This window comes from Thalia democratica, chromosome 2 (assembly GCF_965202585.1).
Source record: "Thalia democratica chromosome 2, ktThaDemo2.hap1.1, whole genome shotgun sequence".
Taxonomy (NCBI): Eukaryota; Metazoa; Chordata; class Thaliacea; order Salpida; family Salpidae; genus Thalia; species Thalia democratica.
The window spans coordinates 33,270,539-33,285,408 of NC_139166.1; the positions used below are offsets into that span (position 1 = coordinate 33,270,539).

The 14,870-nt window shown below is 26.6% G+C and overlaps 1 protein-coding gene across 1 annotated transcript; it reads left to right on the top strand.

The window, feature by feature from the left end:
• Positions 1-3,770: 3,770 nt before the first annotated feature.
• LOC145829689 (ATP synthase F(1) complex subunit epsilon, mitochondrial-like) lies at positions 3,771-13,952 on the top strand. The gene is made up of 3 exons (XM_082937546.1): positions 3,771-3,824; positions 11,055-11,209; positions 13,863-13,952. The coding sequence occupies exons 1-3, from the start codon at positions 3,793-3,795 to the stop codon at positions 13,865-13,867; spliced, it is 192 nt and encodes a 63-aa protein (XP_082793672.1). The 5' UTR covers positions 3,771-3,792; the 3' UTR covers positions 13,868-13,952.
• Positions 13,953-14,870: the final 918 nt, after the last annotated feature.

Genomic DNA, 14,870 nt, shown 5'->3' on the forward strand with positions numbered 1-14,870 from the left:
ATGTTGCAGATCAAAGCATCCCCAATGTTGGATAGACACCACGACAAGGTTTCTGACGAGTTGCAGACCACTGTAGAACAGACAAATACAACGCAATATTCGACCACCTATTTAGTTGCACACACTGTTCAAAACTCTCACATCTTAAAAAACTTTGGAGTTTTAAAACGATGTAAACTGAGCGAAGCGAACTCTACAGCCTGGAATCAATAACGATTAAGGATGAAAGGCACAAGTCAAACACGCAAATAACATTAAATGGAATAGCAAAAATTTTTAAAAATTACAATTTAACATGCTTTGACTTGATTTCGCTTGCGAAATTCTGAAATTTGTATTGTTTAAATCCTATGTTCATACGTCATAATATTTTAAAATTAATCTTAAACTGTCTACTAACTAAATACTTTCAAACTCATTTATCACTTCAAGAAGAAACTTTGTATAGTTTTGAAAACGTTTGTGAAACAAAAATTAAAACAAAATGATTAACCTAAATACATACTTATTTGCAAATGGTATATAAATTTTTGAAATACATTAAGATTTTGGGAACTCTGGTCTATTTAGAAAAAAGCCAAAAATTTCACATTAGCTTCTTTAGGTTTGTTCACATAGGTCAAAGAATTAAAAAACTAAGTACTAAAATTATAAGATATGTATGTATGTTATATTTTAATTTTAGTTATCAAATAATAAAAGAATGTCAGCAATTATGCTTATGAACATAATGTGGAGAAATTTTTTTTGATGAAAACCAACATAAGGTATAAGATTAACTTAAATTTCATGCTTTTCAAATTGAATTTCAATTGTTTGAAATGATGGACTAGGTCAAAGGTCGGCAGGTCAAAAAAAGGAACGTTTTTTATGTGCTCTAAAGCCATATATTAAGAAAATTTTTTTGAACAAAAAAATTTAGCAATAGATTATCTTTTAAAGATAACACTTAAACTTAATTTTTATTTTTTGAGAATATTAATATAATAAAGTAGTTGGAAAAACAAAATTAATACGGCCCTTGGCTGCAGTTTGCTGACCCCTGGACTAGGTTTTGCAAAGATAACTTCTTTACACGTTCATAGTCCTACAGATTTAAATTTGGTTTAAAAAACCTTTAAGCCAATTGTGGTTGTCAGTTAGAACACCATATATTTTTTTTTGTTTTTGTATATGTGTTAACCACTGGGTTTTGATCATACTTAATTCAACTCAAGAGTTTTAAATGTGGTCATTTAGTACCATTAAGCCATCAGGCCACACAATTTAAGAAAAACTTAAGCTAGTTAAAAAAAATTTTCTAGACATCAAGTCAATTTTCATGTTTTTTCTAAGTTTTTCGATTAGTATAACTTTTAAGGGGCAGCAGTTGAACAACAAAATTTAGAAGTTTTTAATAGAGTTTCATAGAAAGCAATGATAGCTAACACAATATTTTTATCTATAAACTCAGGATTTTGTTTTCACCTGTGATTTTCTGCTATATAGACAACATTTTATCAATTATTTATTTAGCTTTATTTTCATTGGTAAGTATTTATTCATTAAATTAAATCATTTTTTTTAATCTATTTTAATTTGTACTGCTCTTGATTTTAGAATTAATTTAATTTGAAATTTACAAAATGGTAAAAAGCAACTGCTAGCTAAGTTGAAAATCTTCCCAAATAAGTTTAACATAAAGAAGTACCTTACATTGAAGACCTTGTTTTTAAATAATTTGTATTTGTGTTACACTATTTCATATATGTTAATTATACAGCATTGACTTTAAAAATGAGGTACATTTTATTAGTTTGCTCTACATAATATCATGTTATACTTTCAAATCCTTTTGTAAAAATGAAGTGTTAAAGCAAATAATTAATGACAAACAAGATTACGTTTAGTCTTGATGCTAGAATGTCAAAGGTGCTAAAAAGAAAAACATAGCATGAGTCTGTAGTTTAAGCTAGAAAACTATAGTATTAGTATTACTTTATTTTAACAGAATTCCAGGGTTTTCTCACACTCAAGGTATTCTGGGAAACTCAGGATGTTTTAAAGTTCTTGGAAATCTCAGGGAGACTCAGTACAACTGAAAAAATTTAGACATTTTTTTAACTCAGGATGAGACAGGGAAGTTTAGTTTTTTCATAGAAATCTAAAGATAGTTTGAATATTGTTAAAAATCTCTGGGCAATTTTTTTTCTAGATCTAGATTGAGATTTAATTAATCCAGTTTCAATATTATGTTATTTAATTTAACCAAATTTGGGTAATTATTTACGATGATGTCACAAATATCAAGCAGAAATTGTATTATATTCAATGTCTTTTTTAACTATAATTTTAAACTAAAAATTTATAGTTTTTAAACTATTCAAAATTTAAATTAAGTGTTTGTCAACAAAAGATCCTAGTGAAACAAATTCACTGTAATATATATAATAAAAACAAATTGTACAGTATCTTCTTTTATTGTACCAACATATGTTTCTGTGTGTTAACTGATTAACACACTTCAACTGGGTTATGAATGAAAGGAAGAGTTCTTATGATATTGGTTTTGATTATGATATTGGAAAATAAAATCAATTAAATACTTTAGTTAAAAAAAAAAAAATTTAATTCTTACTATGTATTTATATAGCTTGTTTAAAACAAAGTATCTCTTAAGATTAATCGTATTAGGCTTGAAACATTTATTTTTAACAATGTTGGTATCTGGTCTTTTTCTTCAGGTGTCGACATAGGACTTATAGTAAAAACTACTCTGGGTATTGCAGCTGAAAAAGTAGAACTTATTAGTTGCTTAATAATCAATAACAAATCTTTTTCTTATGTATAAAATTTTAAAGATGACTACACAATTTTCTGGTCCAATTTCTTTATCTCTTTTTAAACCATTTAGGTGAGATTTAATAGTTGTACTTCTAACTTGGGAAGATATCCATTCCTATGCAACAAGGTCTTAATGTAATTATTTCTTTTTCAAAGAATTCAGGTGAACAAAGAGTTTTAGTTCTAAATCTGAAATTGATATTTATCATGACATAAGTTTATATTAAACAAAATCAGTTCTGAGATATAAAAGTTGAACTAAGTAGAAAGTTTTAATATACTTTATAGTTTTTATTACGTTTACACTTAAAATAGAATTATAATGTTTTAAATGACATTAATTCATAGGTAAAGCTGTTTGTTATTACTTATAAATAACTGTTTTCAGTAAAAAAAAAGAGAGAATCAACTAGTGTTTTCTAATCTTTGAAAATAGTATTTATCATAAGTTTATTGAACATCTTATGCAGAGACATACACATACAACCTTCCTTTTAATTTATGAAAAAGATGAACTTGAAAGGTTTAATTGATTTGCACCAAAGGTAAATTTTTTATTTAATTGTTTGAAAAGAAAACTCTGAGTGACTCAGAGCAGTTTTATTTTGACTTGATAAGTAGCAACTCTAAAGTTCTCTATCGAAATTAAAGGCTGTTAGTAATTTATAAATAGTAGGTAAGTATGTATAAGCCTAAAGTGGTCAGCTTCAAAGTTCTCAAAAACAAAGAAAAGCAAAAAAAAAAAAGCTATCAATAATGAACTGGCTGTTAGAAAGTTAAGCCTGAAAATTAATCATAGATAACATTTAAAAAAATATTTTAGTTAACTCTTGCTATTTTTTTTTTGCGTGAAAGTGTGATAACCCTGTTGTATAAATATTATTTAAATAATTCAGTCAATTTACAGTACATTTAGATAAATTTTACATAATAATTTTTATTGTTTCAGAACTTAAATAACTCACAAAAATGGTTAATCAGTGGAGAAAAGCTGGGCTTACGTTAGTTTTTGAAAATTATTTATGAAAATAAGTGTGAAATAAAAAAGTTGTAATACTTTATGTGTAGATTGTAGTTAAAGGCAAAGGAGGCAGGGAGTCCACCTTGATTTTTTTAATTTGATCTTATTTTGTAGATGTTTATATGAGCTATCATGCATTTTTAACCGCTTGAAAAATTCAAAGTAGCTTTTGAAATATAACAGATCAAAGTTTTTGTGTTTAAAAACCACTTTTTTTTCTAATTTTTTAAACTTTATCTAGAAATTTCATTTTTTTGTATTTTTAAATTGCTATATTAAAAGTCTTTCAAATTATAAAAGGAACATTTCCTGAAAGTTTGAGGTCTTTAACTCAAAAAATGAAGGATAAGATCAATTTTAAGTGATTTATTATTATTATTATTATTATTATTGAAGTTTATTGTCAAACGAAGGACCTAGCATTAAAACCTAAGCCACATAAACTGAAAGACACTAACATAAAAAGAAAAAACAAATTACTGAGTTAAAACAAACATAAAACCCATACAAGGCACAAACTGAAAAAACTAAAACTTTCACCACCAAAATATTTAGCGATTTTGAAGTCACGAATCTCCAATTATACATTCGAAAACAACAAATCTTTGAAACAAGCATCTCTTGTCAAAATTCTTCAGAACCTGGCTTGAAATTCTAGGAACCATCTTGAAGACCGTTCTTCATCAAACAAGAACTTACAAAACAGCATTTATTTTCAACTTTGGACAGAAATCTTCATCTTGCAGAAAATTGATCTCAACAACTATTTGCCATTCATCAGTTTTTAAAGTTTCACCACGGCAGATTCAGTCAAAAATCAATTCAAATATGCAGGGTTGCCACTCGGTCAGGAAATCAGGAAAAGTCAGGAAAAATTAAAAAAAATGACAAAAGTCAGGAAGTTTGATAAAATTAAACAAAAAAGTCAAATTTAAATTTAAATTTACAAAATTCCTTCTTTTCCAAAGCCTTCAAATGGTAAAAATTAATTAAAAGTCTATTAAAGTCAGAAAAAAATTCCAAAATTTCCTAGAAATTTACAAAAATATTTAGTTTTATTTCCAATGCCTTCATCTGGTATAAATTAGTAAAATATCCTTTATAAAACTGCAAAAATTTTCTATTAACATATTGAACAAGTACCCTATTTGAACAAACAGATTTTGTAAGCTTTTTAGTATTGATGATCTGTAGCAAGGACACTTCCATAGTGAAACTGATGTATACACAAAAGTTTATCTAGCATAATTTTAGAATCAAGGTTTTAATTGTAAAAATTCCTTATTTGTTGTTTGTTTATCTAGATGCATTTATGCTAGGAAATGCTAAAAAATTGTGTCTTTTTTCAGACAAGCTGTGTTTATAAGGTAGAAATACAAGTATTTTGCTGATAGAGCTGTTTATTACAAACATCAATCATACACAGATGGTTTAAGTCAGTGCTTTTGAAATGGGGTTCCACAAAGCCTTTCAAAATTTAAAAAAGAAATTTGAAAGAAAAAATAAAACATAAATCATAAAACTTAAAAAAAAAATGGAACACATAAAATGGAAAACATATATAATTATAGCATTCATTGATCTGCTTAGTGTGTATCTAGCGGTAGGTTCAACTTCTCTGACGAAATTTACAACCACCTTGATCTTTTGTCTATAAAGTTTCAACATTATTTTCCTGAAGATGTTCGCATCGGAAATTTATGCATTTTGAATTCTTTTATGTGTGATATTGCTTCAAAAGAAGTGAATCTTCCTACAGATACAGAAAACGAGTTGCTGCAACTATCTGAAGACAGCAATTTAAAATTGAGTTTCAAAGAGAAGGAGCTTTTAGATTTTTGGATATTTGCAATTTTAGAGTACCCCGTCTTAGCAAAACGTGCAGTAAAATTTATTTTACCATTTACCACCACTTATCTTTGCGAGTCCGGCTTTTTGCATGTAACAAACATTAAAACGAAGCAAAGGAACTGTATGCTGACTCCAACCTTATCTGCCTGTCTCCATCTCAGTCTATCCAAAATCCACCCGCAAATTGACATGCTTGTTGCTAATATACAAGTTCAAGTTTTGCACTAAATGTTTTTTATTTATTCTTCATAAGGCATCTTACCCGTTTATTACAGTAACCTGTGAATTCGATTAGGTTCATGTTATTTTGTTATTGTTTTTAGCTCTCATTTTGTTTTTATTATGCAAGGAAAGATTTTTATGACGTTGCGATTAATCATGTTTGTTTTCTTTTATTTATTATAGAATCATAAAATACCTATTGCCTCTGGCACACTTTGAGTTTGACTCGACTTGATACTATTACAATTGGTATGATCAATGATTTAGTTTTGCTAAAAAACTCGTTTTTCACTGAAATTCTTTTGTTTTTTTGCAGGAAATATTATATTAAACATTTTATGTAAAATTAAATTAGGGGTTCCGCGGAAAAGTTGAACTTTTGAAAAGGGTTCCGCCACTAGAAAAAGGTTCAGAAGCACTGGTTTAAGTGATGTACTGGAAGTTTGATGATAGAATTCAGCAAAAAACTGTTGTTTTTAACCTGTATTAAAATTAGATTGAAAGCTTTATATAGTTTCAAGTGTTAGATTATGTATTTTAGAATAAGTTTGATTTAGAAAAGTCAGGAAAATTTTGGTAAAAAGTCTGGAAATTTTTTCAGCTCGATCAGTGGCAACCATGAATATGTGGCAGCAACAATTCACAAATCTAGCTTACAAATCAACTGAGCATCCAATAATTTTAGAATCTAAAACCCCATGGACATCAATAGACCGGCAAAAAAATCAAAATTAAAAAGTACTTAAGATCTATAAGTGGAAGGTGTTGCTTACAAATCAAACTACCAATAAACTACATACCACACACCAAATCAAAGGTTAAAGAGATGAACTAAACTAATTGCTATGAATTTTACTGGTAAGAATTTTATTTAGATCAAATTTTTTAAGTTAAAAATCAAAAATGTTCAAGATTTTTGCACAATACCAGTTTATTTGGAAGTTTGTTCCACATTTTTACCAAACAATAGAAAAAGGAATTTTGCCAACCAACATTGTTGAAATGATATTTGCACGTATATTTTCTATTATTACCTCTGAGTGAGTAATTATTTTTATAAGGTTTAAAGAAAGTTTGGGAATCAATAGTAGTTTCATTGTTAAGGCCATAAGGGGGGGGGGGGAGTAAGCCATGTTTTTTACAAGCTTGAAGATGCTTTTTATAGTTTTAAAACATTCAAATTAATTTTTGATACATGACTAGTCAAAGTCAGGCTGCATAATAGGTTCCATAAGGAAAGTGAAAACTAAAACAGCAAAAAAAGACTACTTTATTTAAAATCTATCTCCTGAATTTTTCAAGCAATCTTCTTCAAACTTTCACAGTCTAATCTTTATACAATAACAAAAAAACGTTACTTTAGAATTAAAAAAAAAAATTGTAAAAATATTTTTTTTTTTGAAAAAATAAAAAACACCTTTTTTTTAATTTTTGTGATAAAATTTTTTAATTTTTTTACATTATTAAAATTCTAAAGTAACGTTTTTTCCTTTTAATATAAGGAACATTTCCTAAAAATTTGAAGAAGATTGCTTGAAAAATGAAGGAGGAGATATATTTTCAGTGAATTTTTAAATTTCCGAGAAAATTGACCCCAAAAAATTTGCGGTCTATACGTTTGTATTGGAAACTTTATACAAAAAATAAAATATCTCAAAAGTTAAATGACATTTTTGAATTCTATAAAAACAGGCTTGTAGTTTGTATTTTAAGCTTTCATATAAAAGCCAATGTTATTTTTTTAGTAAAAAAAAAAAAGTGTTGGACTCCCCTATACCCTTAATATTTTTTTGTAAACGCATAAAAGTATATATCTAAAACAGGGTTGCCACAAAACCTGTAATTTGGGAATAACCTATAATTTGACAAATTAGGCTAACTCAACCTGGAAAACCATGGAATATGAAGAATTTTGAAAAAAAAAACTTAGAAAAACATCAAATTTCAAACAACTTTTACATGTTATGTAGTAAAATTTTGTTTTGACACAAAAAAATCTATCATATAGATAAAAAAAAGTTTAAAAGACACATTTAAAGTAATTTCACAATATATTTTCAATATTGTTATACTATTTAACACAGTTTTTAGCCTTAACTTTAAACTAAAAATAGGCCCAAAAACGTGTACATACCTGGAAGAAATTCCCAAAAACCAGTGGCAACCCTAGTAGAATAAGTTTAAACTTTTTTAACAAATGTAAAAAAAAAACTTAAAATTACTGCATTAGCCAACAAAAAGTATAACCACACAGTGGGCTCGTAATCATAATTGTTTTAGTGACTTGAATATCTGATCAGTTAGTTGGGTGCACTCTGTTTTTTGTTTTTCGTGTTCCAACTGTGTTAAAGCGTAGATAAGTTGTAATGTGGCTTAATATGCTTTACATCAAGTTAAGAATTACCCAAAAATGTTTTATAACTTAAAGTTATCTGAATCAATTACATAAAAATGTCTACAAGTATGCCTAATTGGTTTTCCTTTTTTTCTTGGATTTAATTTAAACGCAGTATGATTCCTAATTGGAAAATTTTTGCTATCGAGAGACAATAACTAGTAGAGTGTGAAAAAGTAACTTTTATTAACTAGTATAGGGATGGGGAGGGTTTGTTTTTAATGATTAAGGGGGCAGGCGTTTTTTATGTTTCTACCAGGTAATTATTAAAATGAGTTTGGACTGTAGAGGTGGTAGAATGCATTTATAGAATAAAGCTCAGACAAAACAAGTTCCTGGTGTTTATTAATTGATTTGTCAATGGTGCAAATTAAGAGGGTGTTTAATTTCCCTATTAGTTTGGTGGTTAAAAACTACAAAAATAAATTAACAAAGTTATCTTACATTTTCAATATTGGCATTGCTCTATATGCTAGAAGTATTTCGATCAAAAAACACTAAAGACATCAGCTATATTGTTTTTTGTTAATTACAGCTTAATATTACTCAAATACAAAAAATCGATAAAACATTGTCGGATATTTTGACCATAAAAAATTAACATAAATTAACCAATATTTGACACACTGCTCATCAAGAGAATTTATTTTTTTTTACTAACAAACGTTTTTAAAGTAGCATTACAGTATCTTTTCAATATTTTTACACTATTTATGATAATTTTATACCTATATTTTAATTTTTTAAAACCTAAAAAATTCAGAAAACCTTGAAAATAAATTCAAAATATTTTTGCAATTCTGTTACTATCTTTATAATGAAACTTAAGGTTTTGACCAAACTAAATTGATCCAATTGTTAATGGGTGGTCGGGCTGTGAGCTAAGAATTGTTTTAAACTTTAAGTAGAGAATGTGATAACCAACAGCATTCCAAGCTAGTCAACATATAAGCAGCTGTAACCTAGGAAGCTTATTTTTACAGCTACTTCTGTTTTTCCGGCTGGAGAAAATTTATGTTTTGGAAATATCACAAAAACACCTTGTCCAAAATTTTAGATGATTTGAAGAAACGTTCACCTTGGCATCAACCAAATTTCTAAAAACCACCACAATGCCAAATATATAGGATCCAAAAAGTGCAACCTTATAGTTTTAAACTTATTTTTTTTTACAATTATCACAAAGACACATTGTACACAATTTAAAACAGTTATGAGAAAGTTTTATGGAGGCCCTTCTTGATTTTATTTAATTTTTATAACTTGTGTAGGTTTTCTTGAATTTTTGGTCCTTTTTTCAAAAAATCTAATAGGGCCTTCATAAAAACTTCTCAAAATTGTTTTAAATTGTGTAAAATGTGTTTATGTGATATTTGGCCACATGTAAAAAAAGAATTCAGCTTAAAAATATCCAAGGTCATATTTTTTCGATCCCATACATTTTGCATTGGGGTGGATTTAAAAAAATGGTTGGTGCCAAGGTGAACGTTTCTTCAAATCATCTAAAATTTTGCAGAGGGTGTTTTTGTGATATTTCCAAAACATAAAAAAATTCCAGCTAGAAAATCATAAGTAGCTGTAAAAATAAGCAACCTACATGTTTTCCATGGGGCTTTAGAAAAAGGAGCAGAAACAAAATGCTGTAAACTGACTCGCACTTTTTGTTTGATAATGCTAGTGCTCGTAAAAGGATTATTTTTGTAAAGTGACTGGCTAACAACAGTTATCTTTTTTGTTTTGCAATGTAAAGCTTGAATGTAATTTTTAATCAAAAATTTTATAATAGTCCCCTGATTTTTGCTATTTTAACATGGGTTTCCCAAGTTTATTTGAAACTGTACAGACCCTGTACAGAGACTAAATTGAAAAGTTTAAAAACAATAGCTCAATAATTTAAAGAGGAAACATTAAATGAAAAAAATATAAAATAGCACAATAAATTTATATTCTTAAAATTATGAAGCATAGTTTAACTAGAATTAATATATTAACATAAAAACAAATTTTAACACATAAAACGTATACTAATTAAGTTACTTTTTAAATAGAAGGTTTTCGTCATACTTTTCTTTTTACCTCCTTTTAAGTAAATTCATCATTTCAAGGATCTGTGAGTTCTATCAATAGCAAGCACAATCTTCTATTTTAGCATCAAATTCTAGCTTCTCACAAATAAAAAAACTTCTCTCAAAATTCAGCAAAACATACTGAAAAGAAATGCACAGTTCAATCACTTCAGTAGTTTTGATGCAAAAATCAGCAAAATAATAGGAATCATGCACATCAAAATAAGGTTCTGAGTCACATATATTTAAATTGTTTCTAACACATCTGTATGCCAAACTTCAAACTAACAATGACATTTCAAGGCTAAATTTTTTTTGAACAAACATCAACCTGGCAACAAATCCTGATTTTAAGAATTTAGTTCTGCACATTTGTGCAACTGTTTGACACTTGTATAATTTTTATCATCATTTATATTAATTGTTTCGTTAAGGCACAATTGATACAGTTAAAAAAGTACAATACCAGAATTGAGGTACAGGCATTTGTAAAAAAAAAACATCAAAACTCTAAATGCTTTGACTAACCAAAAAATTTAATCCCCAAATTATTTACCTTTATTTAAAAAAAAATAAATTGATTGCAACATTCTGAAATTACTTAACAATATACGTTTAATTAAATAATATACAATATACTTAACAACTTAATGATATAGTTTTTGTTTTATAACAGTTACATCAGATATTCGCAAATTTGTGCTAATGCTGTACGCCAGTCTTTGAAGAAAGAATACCAAGAAGCAGCAGCAGCTAGAGGTTCAACTTTCATTACTGTAAGGAAATGGGAAGATGGAAAACCTGTTGGAAATTATGCACCAGCTGCTTCTAGTTAGTTTAAATGGCTTATAAACTTAACCATTTCAATAGTTTTTAATTAGGTTGAAGTTTTAGTCTATTAACTATAACCTCAAATATTCGTTGTGTAGATTATATTTTTTTATAAGTGTTATTTTTAGCATATACCTAATTTTTTGTAGATTATTTGAATTTACTATGAAAAGTTATTTTAGTATGAATGATTCATTTAGGCAAATTTTGAATTTTAATTTATATCGAAATAACTGTTGAGTCATTTATAATTGATAACTAATTAATGTATTTCAAGTATTTTAAAACATATTTATATTATATACATGGTTACCACACATTTCAGGATTTAAGCATGTTTTGAAATATTAAAAAATCTCAGGATAACTCAGTATACTATGAGTTTTTATAACCCTCGTAATTCAGGATTATTTCGTTTTTCTATAAAAACTCAGGATATATAAAAGGTTTTTTTAAACCTCAGGACAGATTTTTTTATAGATCTAGATCTTGAATTATATTTGGTTGATCTAGTTTCTTTATTTTTTTAACCAATTTAGTTTAAGAACTTGAATTTTATTGACAATGAATTTCTTATTTATTTTTTTAGCCTCGCAGCTAGCTCTTCACTTCTTTCAGAAACAACATTATAGTTTTTCTTTTAAATCTAGAATTTATATTTATAATAATTCGAATTTATGTTAAACAGATCAGTTTAGAGACATAAAGTTTTGATAAGCTTTTTAATTATAGTTGTTTTCTAAGTTTAGTTAAATTACGTTGTTTTATATGTCCTTCATATACGGCTTTTATTTTATTAAATTAGATGAAAAATTTAAATGAAGTTTAAGTAGGTTGCGCCAGAGGCAAAAACCTTTTTTCAAGCATTTTAGAAAACTCAGAATGAATCGGGATAGTTCAAGGTACTCAGGACAGTTTTTGGTTACTAAGGATATTTCTTTGACTCAAAGAGTGGCAACCCTGTATATAGTAAGAAAGCTTTACAAACACTTATGTTTATTTTAGTATATGTTTTTCATTTAAAAACTAACTTTAGGTATTTAAAAAAATAAAATGTTAAACGCCTTAATAACAAATTATGTCTAAGGTTTTTATTTAATTTTATACTAACTTAAATTAAGACCATAGATGTGCAATGCTAATTTTTGAAGAAAATAACCAGAGTTTCTATATAAAATCTTAAAAAGTGTCAACTGTAAATCATATTTCACAAAAAAAAAAGTTGTGCAGTTTTAGCTGTGCATTTTGTTAAAAGTTTCTGATACAACTGTATTTACCATATTGTTCTCATTGTTGATTTTATTGAAGTTTTATAATTCAATAAAAAATATTTTTTCTATATAGTTGTTAGAGCTAGAGAAATTTTGTTTTCAATAAAAAGTTTAAAAGACTTTACAAACAACAAAAAATAAAGTTGTGTATAATAAAATGTTTATCAAAAAATTCAAATGTTTTAGATCAATGGTCAGCAACCTTTATTAAGAATTCACTGGCCACAATATTTAGTAAAAAACTACCTTCAAGTAAATATGTAAAAATCAATAAGTGTTAATGAAATAAGATAAGTAGCAGTTTCTTCACCACTAAAAAAAGAGTATATTTACAGGGTTGCAAAAAAAACCTGGAATTTGACAATTTAGGCTAAAAAACCTGGAATTTAAGAAAAAAAAAAACTCGGAAAAACCTTAAATATTTAACAAAAATCACTAAAGAACCTAGAATTTTAAACATTTTTTACATTTAAAGTAATGAAATTTCAATTTGACGCAAAAAATCTATCTTATAGATGAAATTTTTGTTATCATTAACTTTTTTTATTAAAAAACTCTTTTAAAGTAGCTTAACAATATTTATTCGATGATGTTATGCAGTATTTGATGCAGTATTTCCGACTCAAGTTCGATTTTATTACAAAAATCGATCAAAGAACTTGTTATTAAAAACTTGGAAGAAACTTGCAGAAAACTGTTGGCAACCTTGATAAATATATAAAACTAATAAGCACTTGAAAAAAATATAATAGCATTTGAGATCTAGTTTTGTATTAAGTTTCGTACGAAACGTATGGACTGATATTTTTTTAATGTCAATATTCTCGGAAAATTTTCTATAAATTCATTTACTTTTTATTTTTTCTAGCTAGCGACTTCTAAGGTACTAAAAGACAAACCAAAAATAATATAAAAGAATTGAGGTTTGGATTAAAATAACTCATTTCCACAACTCCATAAAAATTAAATTAAAAAGGGGACTTTTACTCAAATCTAGAATCCTGCACTTTATTTAAGAAAAAATCAGTTAAATTTAAAATGTTGAAATTTGAAGAAGATTGGTTTTAGAACAAATAAAAAGATAACAAATATTTTCGGTAAAAGTATTTAGTTTTAGTTTTCAACTTATACCTCAAATGTTACCTGAATTATGTTAAGTGATCAAAGTTTATGATGAGTTAGATAAAAATAGACAAAATAAGATCAACTTGTAAAAAAACAAGCTAAATTATCATATGGCCTTAATTATATACAATTAAAATTTAGTTTTAGAGTAAAGTTAATTAATATAAAAAAGTGTCTGAATAACTTTTACTTAATTTTTTAAATAATTTGATTGATTAAAAATAACAAAAGTTAGTTTTAACAATTTTTTTTTTCAGATTAAACGAAGATGAATCAATCTGTATTTTATGTTATCTTTCAAATGTATTTTAGCTGAATTTTTCAATAAACCATGTATTTGATTTAAATTGTTATTAAAGTTTTTCAAAATGTAATGATGTAAACATAATAAATCAATCAGGGTTGCCACACACTAAGGTTAGTTGAAGAATAACTCAGGTGTATTTTATTTTTTGCAAAACTCGGACTAATCTTAATATTTTTTTTACTTTAGTTAGTATTTATAGCTTTAATATTTTTTTTATTAAATTATGTTTTTATTAAGTCATCGGATTATTAATTCATGTAACCCGGGCTAGTTTTTAGTCAGTTAATCTGAATCTTTTGTATCATAATGTGGTAACCTTGATCTATTTATATTAAATATATTCAATCTATCAACAGTTTAACAAAATTTAATTAATTAGAAAAAAAGCATATTAATTTATAATGGTAAGTAAAATTTGTTCACAGTTATTAGTTGTAGAGACAATAATTATGAAAACTAATAATTAAGTAAATCGTTAAAGTTAAGTTCTTGTTATAAGGTTTACAATTGAACATAGTTATTCTAAGTAACTTCAAGGAAATATTTCCGTGCATAGTTGATAACACTGAAGTTTTTGTAAATGCTATGGTGTTATAATTAGATTAAAAAGGCTAAACAAATTTAGTACAAAATTATAAGTTTTAAGCACTTTATATCTTAATGGTTTTGTTTATAAAAACTTTGCTATAAACTTTTTTTCGAGTTTTCTTTTTTTACTTTTTTTTTTTTACTTTTTGAACTAAAATTTTTTAATCACGAAAACTATGAAAACTACACATAATTTGAGAATATTTATCAATTCTTTAATCCTATAGCGCAGGCGGAGGCAGCCTTTTATAAGTCGCGAGCCAACTTTTATAGATAAATTTTCTTTCGGGCTGCAGTATGTATGAAAAAGTCTTCTGCGGATTCGTTTATTTCGAATGGTGTAATAAACAATTTGAAGTAAAAATTTTAA

What these genes read in the sequence shown, in the direction of transcription:
- LOC145829689 (XM_082937546.1), top strand. Translation starts at nt 3,793, where the DNA reads ATGGTTAATCAGTGGAGAAAAGCTGGGCTTAC. An exon ending in TGGAGAAAAGCTGGGCTTAC is followed by an intron (nt 3,825 to 11,054) that starts GTTAGTTTTTGA and finishes GTTTTATAACAG; the next exon opens with TTACATCAGATATTCGCAAA.